The sequence below is a fragment of the Bombina bombina genome, chromosome 2 (assembly GCF_027579735.1).
Source record: "Bombina bombina isolate aBomBom1 chromosome 2, aBomBom1.pri, whole genome shotgun sequence".
NCBI classification, from domain to species: Eukaryota; Metazoa; Chordata; class Amphibia; order Anura; family Bombinatoridae; genus Bombina; species Bombina bombina.
This window is the reverse complement of record NC_069500.1, coordinates 1,146,346,422-1,146,362,135: the sequence shown is the minus strand read 5'-3', so window position 1 is coordinate 1,146,362,135 and position 15,714 is coordinate 1,146,346,422. Positions and strand designations below refer to the sequence as shown.

Sequence of the window (15,714 nt, the reverse complement as noted above, 5' to 3'; positions counted from 1 at the left end):
ATAAGATTAAAACTTTATGATTTGGGTTGTGGATTATTTTTTCAGCGGAACTGGCTGTCTTTATTTTATCCCTCCCTCTCTAGTGACTCTTGCATGGAAGTTCCACATCTTGGGTATCTGCTATCCCATACGTCACTAGCTCATGGACTCTTGCTAAATACATGAAAGAAAACATAATTTATGTAAGAACTTACCTGATAAATTCATTTCTTTCATATTAGCAAGAGTCCATGAGGCCCACCCTTTTTGTGGTGGTTATGATTTTTTTGTATAAAGCACTTTTTTCTTATCACCCCACTTCTTGGCTATTCGTTAAACTGAATTGTGGGTGTGGTGAGGGGTGTATTTATAGGCATTTTAAGGTTTGGGAAACTTTGCCCCTCCTGGTAGGAATGTATATCCCATACGTCACTAGCTCATGGACTCTTGCTAATATGAAAGAAATGAATTTATCAGGTAAGTTCTTTCATAAATTATGTTTTTTGCTGGACGTACCCCATACGTCGTTGGTCGTTAAGGGGTTAAAAATTAATAACTCCCTTTTGTTAAGGATTTTGGTTACACATTAATAGATAATTATACTTATTAATTAAAATGAAAAAGCATAGGTTTACTGGAAAACATTAAGAAAAGGCACTACACAAATAATACCAAATGTATAAAGCTTTTAAGAGGGGCAATTGAGTTATAAGTTGTCTGTAGTAACCTAACTTATCTCCATAAAGCACTTTGCAGTGAAAAGAATAAGGAAGGGGAGCAAGAACGCCTACCAGACCACATAGCGGCTGAGGAGCCCCCTCAGGACACAATCTGTATAGATCCTCCCAATGATCAGAAGGTGCCGGAAGTAGGGGAACCAAATGAAGAGCAGGAGCATGTGACATTGCCCAGTCTTAGTCAAGCTGAGGACCAGCCATATGGTAACAGCTTCCTCCTTTACATTTTTTTGCATGCAAGTATGTACAGTATGTTATGTATGTTATGCAAATACACTCTTGCCCTAATTTTACACTTTTCTATGATTGAAAAGGGTTGTTTTGTTATAGGTTATCAATGATTCGTTGAGTATAAAAAATTAAAGGGAGATGAAACCCAAATGTTTTTCTTTTATGATTCAGGTAGAGCATACATTAGTAAACGACTTTCAAATTTACTTTTATTATTAATTTTGCTTCATTCTCTTGTATCCTTTATTGAAGGAGCAGCAATGCACTACTGAGAGCTAGCTGAGCACATTGGTAAGCCAATGGCAGGAGGCATATATGAGCAGCTACCAATTAGCAGCAAAATCCCAGCTCCTTAGACTACCTAGGTATGCTTTTCAACAAAGGATTATAAGAGAACTAAGCAAAATCGATAATAGAAATAAATTGGAAATGCTCTAATGGAAGACACATTTTGGGTTTTATGTCCCTTTAAATTTGGAAGTTGCTATAAATATAACAAAGTATTTACTATACATGCACATTCCCTCTTTACCAGTTTAAACTTAATAGGAGTAAACCGCTACTAATTTTTCTTACTCAGCAATTCGGTAATGTAAATTTACCTGTAGTCAATAAATCAGATCTGTTTTCTTTCGGAAGATATGGTGAGTCCACGGCTTAAGTAATTACTGTTGGGAATATCACTCCTGGCCAGCAGGAGGAGGCAAAGAGCACCACAGTTAAACTGCTAAGTATCACTCCCTTACCCACAACCGCCAGTCATTCTCTTTGCCTTCGGTGCATGGAGGAGGTGAAGTTTAGGTGTCTGAAGAAAATTTTTGATTTCATCTACAAGCAAGTTTTGGGGTATAGCCATATTTCACGTCATTCTTTGCAGTCGGGTAGTGGTGGCTTTAAAGCAGTTAGGAACTTGTAAAGAGGTGCTTACTGCGTTTTCCTAACAATTGCTGCCCTAGTTTAGAAAGCCAGAGTTGGCTACTTTGTTCTTTCTTTTTCAAAGGTCTCTGTGAGCAACTGTGTCCTCTCATACCTTGTAACTGTCTACATGCCGGACAGCGGAGCAGGTAAGTGCTTTCCTTCTTAATATGAGGAGAGTCCACAGCATCATTCCTTACTGTTGGGAAATATTGAACCTGGCCACCAGGAGGAGGCAAAGAAACCCCAGCCAAAGGCTTAAATACTCCCACTACTTCCCTCATATTCCAGTCATTCTTTGCCTTTCGTCACAGGAGGTTGGCAGAGAAGTGTCAGAAGATGCGGAGTAGTGCTTTATGAAGGGTATCTACCCTTTGAAATGGGACTGGAGTTTTAAGTAGTCTTGTCAGCCTCTTAATGAGAGCATTGACGAATGGAGATGCAGGGAGAGTCTTTCTGCGAACGCATCCAGACTCGTAATAACAGCTCCTATTATAGCAGGGGTGGTCCTGCATTGCGCACCATGTGACACACTTATTTCCTCTTTCCTGACCGTGCGGTTTACCGGAGAAGAAGCAGTTTCTCTGTTTGGCCTGGGTCATAGGAGGTAGTAAATGCCCCAGCCATTAGGGGTATGAAGGTGCCATTTGTTTATTATTAATCAATAGTCTGCTTTGTAAACGCAAGCTATGGAGGATTCTGATGCATTAGAGGGTCCTCCCTCTTTACCTAAGTCTAATATTTGTCTATATTGTGAGGAGGCTGCGGTATACCCGCCTGCTCAATTATGTTCCACATGCCTTTATAAAGTAAGCATGTCAAAGAAGGTTAATATGTTTGATACCACTGAGCTGTCCACCTCTGAGGAGTCTCCGTCCCATGAGGTGCGCACCCTACAGTCATCTCCTAATACACATGCAGCTTCCCGTAGCACTCCTAATCTGGAGGGGCCCTTTTACCACCAGACTTTACTGAGCAGTTACAAACGACAGTGTCTGCGGCCTTTAATGCTTTACCTCGCCCTGCTAAGCGCAAGCAAAAGGTCAAATATTGCTATCCTTCCCAGGGGTCATCTACTAACTTATTGGATTTATCTGATACAAGATTATCCAGTGATGAAGGCGCCTCTGATACTTCAGAGGGTGCTCTTTCTGGGTTGGAATCTGCTGCCTCTAAGCCTCCAGCTGCGGAGGAACCAGACTTTAGATTTAGGATTTAGCATTTACGCTTTCTGCTGAAGGAAGTTTTGGTTACATTAGAGGTTTTAGAGCCCAAATTGCCTGAGGTACCTTTGATTCCTATATTAGATAAGGTCTACAAGGACATGGTTGTACTACAAACTTTCTCGGTTCCCGTAAAGATGGAGAACATTATTTCGAATGAATGGGAAAGAATTGGTTATTTTTTTTAAAATTGTTCCCGGTCCTGAACTCTCAATTGGAGTTGTGGGGTTCCATCCCCAAGGTGGATGGCGATATCGCCACACTTGCTAAGCGCACTACTATCCCGCTTGAGGATAGTTCGTCGTTTAAAGAGCCCATGGATAAGAAGATAGAAACTCTGTTAAGAAAAAGGTTTCAACATACGGGATATTTATTTCAACCGGCAGCGGCTGTTGCTGCGGTTGCTTGAGCGGCTACCTACTGGTGCGACTCCTTATCTGAGTTTTTCCAGGTGGAAGATCCCCTTGACGTGATCCAGGTTCTTCTGTTCAAGCCCGTAGGGCACTCTGGCTGAAGTCCTGGTCTGCGGATATGACTTTTAAGTCAAGACTTCTTTCCCTCCCATTTAAGGGAAAGATTCTATTTGGTCCAGGCCTGGAATCGATTATGTCCTGTCAGGGTTTTTTCCCTGCTTTGTTTGCCATGTGCTGCTGGCAGCCTTTTTACTCACCTATCTTGCTGAGTCTGGTGCAGAGTGTGTGATGCTGCTCATTTCCTGCACACCCTCTTATGGTCAGACTGGTGTACATCATCCATGTGAGACAGGTTGCAGTCTCAGAATTGTGATGTCATCACTTATTATTTAAAGGGCCTCTGTTCAGTATGCTTTGCCCTTGCGTTGTCTCAGACCTGTTTGTGAGTTTCAGTTCCTGTGTATTACCTGGCTGTCTGACGTCCCTCCTGGTTCCTGATCCCTGGCTTGTTCCTGGCTCTGCTGTTCTCCTTGTTCCTGATTCCGGCTCGTCCAACTACTCGCTTTGGTTCCTGACTCGGCTCGTCTGACTATTCGCTTTGGCTCCTGACTCGGCTTGTCTGACTATGAGATCTGGCTTTGACTCCTGGCTTGTTATTTGACTTGTGGACTTTTATTATTTTTTTGTTATTAATAAAGGTGTGATTATTTTTGCACTTCTCGTCTGTCTGATTCCTGGCACCATGACATCTCCATGGTTACTGGAGGCAAAGGTGCCTTTTTACCGCAGGATAAGAAGAACAAGCCTAAGGGACAAGGTCCTAATTTTCCTTCCTTTTGTTCGGATAAATCCCAACATCAGCAGCCCTCTGCAAAGCCCAAGCAATCCAAGGGGACTTGGAAGCCCGCTGAGTCCTGGAATAAATCCAAGAAGAGCAAGAAGCCCGCCGAGACAAAGTCGGCATGAAGGGGCGGCCACCGATCCGGTTTTGGATCTTGTAGGAGCAGACTGTCGCTCTTTTCGGATGCTTGATTTGGGGACGTGCAAGACCTATGGGTCCTGGAGGTCATCGCTCAGGGAAACAAAATAGGTTTCAAGTCTCATCCACCCTGGGGCAGATTCCTCCTATCAAACCTGTCTTCAAGGCCAGAAAAGAGAGGAGCCTTTCTGGGGTGTGTGAGAGATCTCTCCTCTCTAGGAGTCATTGTCCTGGTACCTCTTACAGAAAGAGGTCTGAGGTACTATTCAAACCTCTTTGTGGTCCCAAAGAAGGAGGGAACTTTCCGCCCGATTCTGGACCTAAAGTGCTTACACAAATTCCTATCTGTCCCCTCGTTCAAGATGGAGACGATAAGGTCTATCCTTCCCTTAGTTCAGGAAGGACAGTTCATAACCACTATAGATCTGAAGGATGCTTACCTTCAAATTACAATACACAGGAAGCACTTCAAGTTCCTAAGGTTTGCGTTCCTGGACCAGCACTTCCAGTTTATTGCACTTCCTTTTGGTCTAGCTACTGCTCCAAGAGTTTTTACGAAGGTTCTAGGGGCTCTGCTTGCAGTGGCCAGAACCAGAGGTATAGCAGTAGCGCCATACTTGGACAATATTCTGGTTCAAGCACCATCCTGTCGTCTTTTTCTTCTTCAATCTCATGGGTGGAAGATAAACTTAGAAAAGAGTTGTCTTATTCCCAGTACCAGGGTGGAATTTCTGCGTAATATAATAGACTCCATATCCATAAGGATATTCCTTACAGACCAGAGACGTTACAAGCTAACTTCCGCTTGTCTTGCCCTCCAGACCTCTTTAAAGCCCTCTGTGGCTCGGTGTATGGAGGTGATTGGTCTCATGGTGTCCAGCATGGGTTTGTCCCAGTTTATCAGATTCCAATCAGACAACATAACCTTGGTGGCTTACATCAACCATCATGGGGGAACGAGGAGCTCCCAAGTATCTCGGATTCTGGAGTGGGCGGAGGCCCCCAACTGCTCACTTTCAGCGATCCACATTCCGGGTGTGGACAACTGGGAAGCGGATTTCCTCAGCAGACAATCCTTTCATCCGGGGGAATGGTCTCTCCATCCCTAGGTGTTTGCAGAGATTTGCAACAGATGGGGGATGCCGGAGATAGATCTCATGGCATCCCGGCTCAATTCCATGCTACCCAGATATGGGTCGCGGTCCAGGGATCCTCAGCCAGTTTCCTGAGAGGACAGTTTTTGGCCCTTTCTGTTTTGTTGCACAAGAGGCTCGCTGAGCTCCCTGACGTGCAATCTTTTGTTAAGGCTCTTATCAGATCAGACCTGTGTTTAGATCTAATGTTCCATCTTCAAGTTTTTACAACAGGCTTCGTGTGAGTCTATGCATTCAGTTGACATTAAATTGTTGTCCTTGAAGGTTCTTTTTCTATTGGCTATTGCGTCGGCACGCAGAGTTTCTGAAATGGCTGCCTTGCAATATGAGCCTTCTTATCTGGTGTTCCACACTGATAAGGCTGTCCTACGTACCCGCTTGGGTTTTCTACCCAAGGTGGTGTCTGATCGTAACATCAATCAAGAGATTGTGGTTCCTTCCTTATGTCCTAATCCTCCTTCTGCGTAGGAACGTTTACTTCATAATCTGGATGTGGTTCGAGCTTTGAAGTTTTATTCTCAAGCTACTTAGGATTTTAGACAAACTTCTTCCTTGTTTGTTATCTACTCTGGGAAGCGTAAGGGTCTGAAGGCCTCTTCAACTTCTTTATCCTTTTGGTTGAGGAGTGTTATACGCTTAGCTTACAAGTCAGCGGGATTTAGACCTCCTCAGAGGATTATGGTTCATTCCACTAGAGCGGTGGCTTCCTCTTGCCTTTAAGAGAGAAGCCTCTATGGATCAGATTTGTAAGGCGACTACCTGGTTCTCCTTACCTACTTTTTCAAAATTCTACAAATTTGACGTTTTTGCTTTGGCTGAAGCAGCTTTTGGGAGAAAGGTTTTACAGGCTGTGGTGCCCTCAGATTAGGGTCCGTCTTTCCTTTACCCCTCCCGTTATCATTCAGTGTCCTCTAGAGCTTGGGTATAGTTTTCCCAACAGTAAGGAATGATGCTGTGGACTCTCCTTATATTAAGAAGGAAAACATAAATTGTGCTTACCTGATCATTTCATTTCCTCCTATATAAGGAGAGTCCACAGCCCCCACCCGTATACTCCTATGGGCAGACCAAAATTTGTTTTTCTCTTCCGGGACTATATATACCCTGATATTTCTCCTACTGTTCCTTGTTCCCTTGGCATAATGACTGGGATATGAGGGAAGTAGGGGGAGTAGTTAAGCCTTTGGCTGGGGTGTCTTTGCCTGGTGGCCAGGATCAGTATTTCCCAACAGTAAGGAATGATGCCATGGACTCTCCTCATACAGAAGGAAATGAAATTATCAGGTAAGCATAATTTATATTTTCTTTCATGTAAGTGGCAAGAGTCCATGAGCTAGTGATTTATGGGATATACATTCCTACCTTGAGGGGGCAAAGTTTCCCAAACCTCAAAATGCCTATAAATACACCTCCCACCTCACTCATACTTCAGTTTTACAAACTTTGCCTTCATTGGAGGATGGTGAAGCAAGTCGTGCTTGATTTCATCTGTGAAAGGCGCTTCAAAGCATTTTGAAGCCCGGTTCCTCTCAAAGTACAGTGTTTATCTGAGGGATGTGAAGGGAGTATTTGCCTAATTATGCCATGTTTTCACCTATGGGAAATCTATTCTAAGGCTCTCTGTAAATTCGGTCATGGGGATTCATCTGCCACCTCCCTTTACAGATTGACATTATACTCCTCTACCATTACCTCTGCTGATGTGTTTCATTACTGGTTTGGCTGTCTGCTATATGTGGATGGGTGTCTTCAGGTAAGTATATATCTTTTTTTAAGACACTCTCAACTATGTTTGGCTCCTTATATTGTTAAAGTTTTAAATATATATTGCATATATTTGCCATGAGTCAGGTCTATGTTTATTTCCCTTTGCAGTCTAACAGTTTCAGCATGTAAAATTATGTTTGGGAGAAATTTACTACATTTTTTCTTACCTGAGGTTCCAGCTAGTTGTAACTTCGGTCTTGTTTTTTCAAATTTTCGCGGGAAAATTAGGCTCACAATGGCGCAAAATGCTTCTATTTATTGCGTCATTCTTGGCGCAATATTTTTTGGTGCCAAAGTTGCGTTTGTCATTTCTTGCGTCTTTGTTGACGCTAATTTTTTTGGCGCAAAGTCGAGCCTGTTATGACGCAAATCGTGTCATTTCCTGTTAACCTTGGCGCAAAAAGTTTTTTTCTCAGCATTTGCGTCATCTTTGTTGGCGTCATTTTTGGCACCAAAAATTTTGTTATATTAAGTCTCTCCCTCTTTTGCTCTTTGCTTTCGTTTGTTACAGAGGGCTATGATATTTGCTTTTGTTTTTTCATATAAACATTTTTTCCCATTCCTGAAACTGCTATTTTGTGGAAATTGGATATTTTGTTTAAATGTTTTTTTCTTCTGTTATGTGTGATCAGTCCACGGGTCATCATTACTTCTGGGATATAACTCCTCCCCAACAGGAAATGCAAGAGGATTCACCCAGCAGAGCTGCATATAGCTCCTCCCCTCTACGTCAGTCCCAGTCATTCTCTTGCACCCAACGACTAGATAGGATGTGTGAGAGGACTATGGTGATTATACTTAGTTTTTATGACTTCAATCAAAAGTTTGTTATTTTAAAATAGCACCGGAGCGTGTTATTACTTCTCTGGCAGAGTTTGAGGAAGAATCTGACAGAGATTTTTTACTATGATTTTAACCGGAGTCGTTAAGATCATATTGCTGTTCTCGACCATCTGAGGGAGGTAAAGGCTTCAGATCAGGGGACAGCGGGCAGATGAATCTGCATTGAGGTATGTGGCAGTTTTTATTTTCTGAATGGAATTGATGAGAAAAGCCTGCCATACCGTTAAAATGACATGTATGTATACACTTCAGTATTCTGGGGATGGTATTTCACCGGAACTACTGTGTTAAAGGTCACTAATCCTTTTAATAACTATTCTCATGTTAAACGTTTTTGCTGGAATGTAGAATCGTTTACATTGCTGAGGTACTGTGTGAATAAATATTTGGGCATTATTTTCCACTTGGCAGTTTTTTGCTTTAATTGTGACAGTTTCGTTTCTCTTCACTGCTGTGTGGGAGAGGGAGGGGCCGTTTTTGGCGCTCTTTGCTACGCATCAAAAAATTCCAGTCAGCTACTTTTATATTTCCTGCATGATCCGGTTCATCTCTGACAGATCTCAGGGGTCTTCAAACTTCTTTGAAGGGAGGTAAATTCTCTCAGCAGAGCTGTGAGAATTCTTATAGTGACTGTGTATAAAAAACGTTGTTTTGTTTTCTTATGTACAAATTTAATTAGTGTTGTTTTTTACTAATGGGAACAAACCTTGCTAAAAGTTGTGTTGTTTTAAAGTTTGATGCAATAACTGTTTTTCAGTTCATTATTTCAACTGTCATTTAATCGTTAGTACCTCTTTGAGGCACAGTGCGTTTTTTTGCTAAAAAAGATTATAACCAAGTTGTAAGTTTTTTTGCTAGTGTGTTAAACATGTCTGACTCAGAGGAAGATATCTGTGTCATTTGTTCCAATGCCAAGGTGGAGCCCAATAGAAATTTATGTACTAACTGTATTGATGCTACTTTAAATAAAAGTCAATCTGTACAATGTGAACAAATTTCACCAAACAGCGAGGGGAGAGTTATGCCGACTAACTCGCCTCACGCGACAGTACCTGCATCTCCCGCCCGGGAGGTGCGTGATATTTTGGCGCCTAGTACATCTGGGCGGCCATTACAGATAACATTACAAGATATGGCTACTGTTATGACTGAAGTTTTGTCTAAATTACCTGAACTAAGAGGCAAGCGTGATCACTCTGGGGTGAGAACAGAGTGCGCTGACAATGCTAGGGCCATGTCTGATACTGCGTCACAGCTCGCAGAGCATGAGGACGGAGAGCTTCATTCTGTGGGTGACGGTTCTGATCCAAACAGATTGGACTCAGATATTTCAAATTTTAAATTTAAATTGGAGAACCTCCGCGTATTACTAGGGGAGGTCTTAGCAGCTCTCAACGATTGTAACACCGTTGCAATACCAGAGAAACTGTGTAGGTTGGATAAATACTTTGCGGTACCGGCGAGTACTGACGTTTTTCCTATACCTAAGAGACTAACTGAAATTGTTACTAAGGAGTGGGATAGACCCGGTGTGCCGTTCTCACCCCCTCCAATATTTAGAAAGATGTTTCCAATAGACGCCACCACTCGGGACTTATGGCAAACGGTCCCCAAGGTGGAGGGAGCAGTTTCTACTTTAGCTAAGCGTACCACTATCCCGGTGGAGGATAGCTGTGCTTTCTCAGATCCAATGGATAAAAAATTAGAGGGTTACCTTAAGAAAATGTTTGTTCAACAAGGTTTTATATTACAACCCCTTGCATGTATCGCGCCGATTACGGCTGCGGCAGCATTTTGGATTGAGTCGCTTGAAGAGAACCTTAGTTCCTCTACGCTAGACGACATTACGGACAGGCTTAGAGTCCTTAAACTAGCTAATTCTTTCATTTCGGAGGCCGTAGTACATTTAACCAAACTTACGGCTAAGAACTCAGGATTCGCCATACAGGCACGCAGAGCACTGTGGCTAAAATCCTGGTCAGCTGATGTTACTTCTAAGTCCAAATTACTTAATATACCTTTCAAGGGGCAGTCCTTATTCGGGCCTGGTTTGAAAGAAATTATCGCTGACATTACGGGAGGTAAGGGCCACGCCCTACCTCAAGACAAGGCCAAAGCTAAGGCTAGACAGTCTAATTTTCGTCCCTTTCGGAATTTCAAAACAGGAGCAGCATCAACCTCCACTGCACCAAAACAGGAAGGAGCTGTTGCTCGTTACAGGCAAGGCTGGTAGCCTAACCAGTCCTGGAACAAAAGCAAGCAGGCCAGGAAACCTGCTGCTGCCCCAAAGACAGCATGAACCGAGAGCCCCCGATCCGGGACCGGATCTAGTAGGGGGCAGACTCTCTCTTTTCGCCCAGGCCTGGGCAAGAGATGTTCAGGATCCCTGGGCACTAGAGATCATATCTCAGGGATACCTTCTAGACTTCAAATTATCTCCCCCAAGAGGGAGATTTCATCTGTCAAGGTTGTCAACAAACCAGATAAAGAAAGAAGCGTTTCTACGCTGCGTACAAGATCTGTTAACAATGGGAGTGATCCATCCGGTTCCGTGGTCGGAACAAGGACAAGGGTTCTACTCAAACCTGTTTGTGGTTCCCAAAAAAGAGGGAACTTTCAGGCCAATCTTAGATTTAAAGACTCTAAACAAATTCCTAAGAGTTCCATCGTTCAAAATGGAAACTATTCGGACAATCTTACCCATGATCCAAGAGGGTCAGTACATGACCACAGTGGATTTAAAGGATGCTTACCTTCACATACCGATCCACAAAGATCATCACCGGTATCTAAGGTTTGCCTTCTTAGACAGGCACTACCAGTTTGTAGCTCTTCCATTCGGATTGGCTACGGCTCCAAGAATCTTCACAAAGGTTCTGGGTGCCCTTCTAGCGGTACTAAGACCGCGAGGGATTTCGGTAGCTCCGTACCTAGACGACATTCTAATACAAGCTTCAAGCTTTCAAACTGCCAAGTCTCATACAGAGTTAGTTCTGGCATTTCTAAGGTCGCATGGATGGAAAGTGAACGAAAAGAAGAGTTCTCTCTTTCCTCTCACAAGAGTTCCATTCTTGGGGACTCTTATAGATTCTGTAGAAATGAAGATTTACCTGACAGAAGACAGGTTAACAAAACTTCAAAATGCATGCCGCGTCCTTCATTCCATTCAACACCCGTCAGTAGCTCAATGCATGGAGGTGATCGGCTTAATGGTAGCGGCAATGGACATAGTACCTTTTGCACGCCTACACCTCAGACCGCTGCAATTATGCATGCTAAGTCAGTGGAATGGGGATTACTCAGATTTGTCCCCTACTCTGAATCTGAATCAAGAGACCAGAAATTCTCTTCTATGGTGGCTTCATCGGCCACACCTGTCCAGGGGGATGCCATTCAGCAGGCCAGACTGGACAATTGTAACAACAGACGCCAGCCTACTAGGTTGGGGCGCTGTCTGGAATTCTCTGAAGGCTCAGGGACTATGGAATCAGGAGGAGAGTCTCCTTCCAATAAACATTCTGGAATTGAGAGCAGTTCTCAATGCCCTTCTGGCTTGGCCCCAGTTAATAACTCGGGGGTTCATCAGGTTTCAGTCGGACAACATCACGACTGTAGCTTACATCAACCATCAGGGAGGGACAAGAAGCTCCCTAGCAATGATGGAAGTATCAAAGATAATTCGCTGGGCAGAGTCTCACTCTTGCCACCTGTCAGCAATCCACATCCCGGGAGTGGAGAACTGGGAGGCGGATTTCTTGAGTCGCCAGACTCTTCATCCGGGGGAGTGGGAACTTCATCCGGAGGTCTTTGCCCAAATACTTCGACGTTGGGGCAAACCAGAGATAGATCTCATGGCGTCTCGCCAGAACGCCAAACTTCCTCGCTACGGGTCCAGATCCAGGGATCCGGGAGCAGTTCTGATAGATGCTTTGACAGCACCTTGGAACTTCAGGATGGCTTATGTGTTTCCACCCTTCCCGCTGCTTCCTCGATTGATTGCCAAAATCAAACAGGAGAGAGCATCAGTAATTCTAATAGCACCTGCTTGGCCACGCAGGACTTGGTATGCAGATCTAGTGGACATGTCATTCTGTCCGCCTTGGTCTCTACCTCTAAGACAGGACCTTCTGATACAGGGTCCATTCAAACATCAAAATCTAACTTCTCTGAAGCTGACTGCTTGGAAATTGAACGCTTGATTTTATCAAAACGTGGTTTTTCTGAGTCGGTTATTGATACCCTGATTCAGGCTAGGAAGCCTGTTACCAGAAGGATTTACCATAAAATATGGCGGAAATACCTATACTGGTGCGAATCCAAAGGTTACTCCTGGAGTAAGGTTAGGATCGCTAGGATATTGTCTTTTCTACAAGAAGGTTTAGAAAAGGGTTTATCAGCTAGTTCATTGAAGGGACAGATTTCAGCTCTGTCCATCTTGTTTCATAGACGTCTGTCAGAAAATCCAGACGTCCAGTCCTTTTGTCAGGCTTTAGCTAGGATCAAGCCTGTGTTTAAAGCTGTTGCTCCACCATGGAGTTTAAACTTAGTTCTTAACGTTTTACAGGGTGTTCCGTTTGAACCCCTTCATTCCATTGATATAAAAATGTTATCTTGGAAAGTTCTGTTTTTAATGGCTATTTCCTCGGCTCGAAGAGTCTCTGAGTTATCAGCCTTACATTGTGATTCCCCTTATCTGATTTTTCACTCAGACAAGGTAGTTCTGCGTACTAAACCTGGGTTCTTACCTAAGGTAGTCACTAACAGGAACATCAATCAAGAGATTGTTGTCCCATCCTTGTGTCCAAATCCTTCTTCAAAGAAGGAACGTCTTTTACACAATCTGGATGTAGTTCGTGCCCTCAAGTTCTACTTGCAGGCAACTAAAGATTTTCGCCAAACTTCTTCCTTGTTTGTCGTTTACTCTGGACAGAGGAGAGGTCAAAAAGCTTCTGCTACCTCTCTATCTTTTTGGCTTCGTAGCATAATACGTTTAGCCTATGAGACTGCTGGACAGCAGCCTCCTGAAAGAATTACAGCTCACTCCACTAGAGCTGTGGCTTCCACTTGGGCCTTTAAGAATGAGGCCTCTGTTGAACAGATTTGCAAGGCTGCAACTTGGTCTTCGCTTCATACTTTTTCCAAATTTTACAAATTTGACACTTTTGCTTCTTCGGAGGCTATTTTTGGGAGAAAGGTTCTTCAGGCAGTGGTTCCTTCTGTATAATGAGCCTGCCTATCCCTCCCGTCATCCGTGTACTTTTGCTTTGGTATTGGTATCCCAGAAGTAATGATGACCCGTGGACTGATCACACATAACAGAAGAAAACATAATTTATGCTTACCTGATAAATTCCTTTCTTCTGTTGTGTGATCAGTCCACGGCCCGCCCTGTTTTAAGGCAGGTAAATATCTTTTAAATTATACTCCAGTCACCACTTCACCCTTGGTTACTCCTTTCTCGTTGATTCTTGGTCGAATGACTGGGACTGACGTAGAGGGGAGGAGCTATATGCAGCTCTGCTGGGTGAATCCTCTTGCATTTCCTGTTGGGGAGGAGTTATATCCCAGAAGTAATGATGACCCGTGGACTGATCACACAACAGAAGAAAGGAATTTATCAGGTAAGCATAAATTATGTTTTTTCTTTTTTGTTACATTTTTCAAGATGTCTCAAACTGATCCTGCCTCTGATGTTACTGTATAAACTATGCTGCTTGTACACAATTTCTACCAAAGCTAAGCGTGTATATTGTTTATTTATCTGATTTTATTTCTTCAGCTCAAATACTTGTTATGTTTTATTATTCATACTGATAATGTTTCTATAGTACATGTACATCTACTGTTTTACCTTCACAGTCTAATGTACATGATATTACTGTTGATATAAAGGATTATATAGCAAAAGACATAGAGAAGACTGACTTGAATTGATCAACAGCATACTGTAGTATTTCTGCTGATGTGGTTTTCTCTGATTCAGAGGATCCTATTTCAGAGACTGATTTTGATAAATTAAACTTTCATATCAATGTATTCATTCTTTATTAAGGAAGTATTGTTTACTTTGAGTATTGAGGAATCTAGTCCTCTTGATAACAAGAATAGCAAATGTTTGAATTCTGTTTTTTAAAGCTTCTGAGGTAACTTGAAGTTTTTCTTATTCCAGATGCTATTTATCATATGTTTACTAAGGAATCTAAACTTAGTGCTTCTTTTTACCTTTCTTCTAGGTTTTAAAAGCTATATCCTTTACCTATTGCTAATTTAGTGTTTTTTTAGGTAAAAGTCCCTAAAGGTGGGGCTATTTCTTCTCTTGCCGAACGTACTTCTATACTATGGAAGATATTTCTTCTTTTAAGGATCTTTTAGATAGGCAGTTTGTTTCCTATCTTAAGAAAAACATATTTACACATCGGCCATGTTTTTTAACCTGCCATTTTTATGGCTAATGTTGCTGCTGTTTCAACTTTTTTTGGTTGGACAGTTTAGTTATCAGATCTTGATTTGTCTAAGCATTGTTCTTTTACTTCAACATGCTAATCATTTTATTTATGATGCTATATTTTATGTAATTTTAACTGATATTAAATATTTGTTTTTAGCCATTTTTACTAGAAAAGTTTTATGGCTTAAATCTCTGATATGGTGTTTAAATTTAGATTGCTATCTTATTATTTTAGGATAGTAATTTTTTTAAGATTTTCTATTGGATTTTATTATCTCTTCTATTACTGAGGAAATGGGAGTCTTTTCTGCCCCAAGTTAAGAAATCTAAGGGTAATTTTTAAGATCCCAATTGTTTTTTCATTCTCTTAAGGCCTCTGTTTCTGATTTTAGATTTTTTTTTTCTGAATTTGAATTATTACAAGCCTTATAATTAAACTAATTTTAGTCCCTAAGCCTGCATGAAGGTGCGGCCTTTTAACCAGTTCTACTGGTGTGGGGGGCAGATTAAATTTATTTCAACAGATTTGGACAGTCTCTGTTTAAATCAGTGGATTCAGAATATTATTTTCTCAGGAGTATCGAATAGGTTTCAGAATAAAAACCTCCCATGGGAAGATTCTTTTCCATGTTATAACAAACCCTGTGAAAGCTCAGGTTTTTCTAAATTGTGTTTCAGATTTAGAGTTTTCAGGGGTGATGGTTCCAGTTCCTCTGCAAGAACGGAGTTTGGGTTTCTATTCAAATCTATTCATTGTCCTAAAGAAAAAATTTGTTCAGACCAATTCTGGATCTGAAATTTTTATATCGTTTTGTAAGAGTGCCAATTTTCAAGATGGTGACTATAGGAACTATTCTGCCTTTCTGTTTAGCAAGGTTACTTTATGTCCACAATAGACTTACAGAACGCTTATTTTCAATTCATTCAGACCACTGTAGTTTTCTGAGATTCTCTTTTCTAGATAAGCATTACCAATTTGTCGCTTGTCCTTTTGGGCTAGCGGCAGCTCAGAAATTCTTTTCAAA

The 15,714-nt window shown here is 42.0% G+C and overlaps 1 protein-coding gene across 1 annotated transcript in view; it reads left to right on the top strand.

Moving 5' to 3' along the window:
• The window catches only part of NEK1 (NIMA related kinase 1), an 827,448-nt gene that overhangs the window by 563,462 nt on the left and 248,272 nt on the right, over positions 1-15,714 (top strand). Inside the window, exon 26 of the mRNA XM_053700237.1 lies at positions 726-920. Within this exon, the coding sequence (XP_053556212.1) occupies positions 726-920 (195 nt within the window). The remainder of the gene's footprint in view (positions 1-725; positions 921-15,714) is intronic.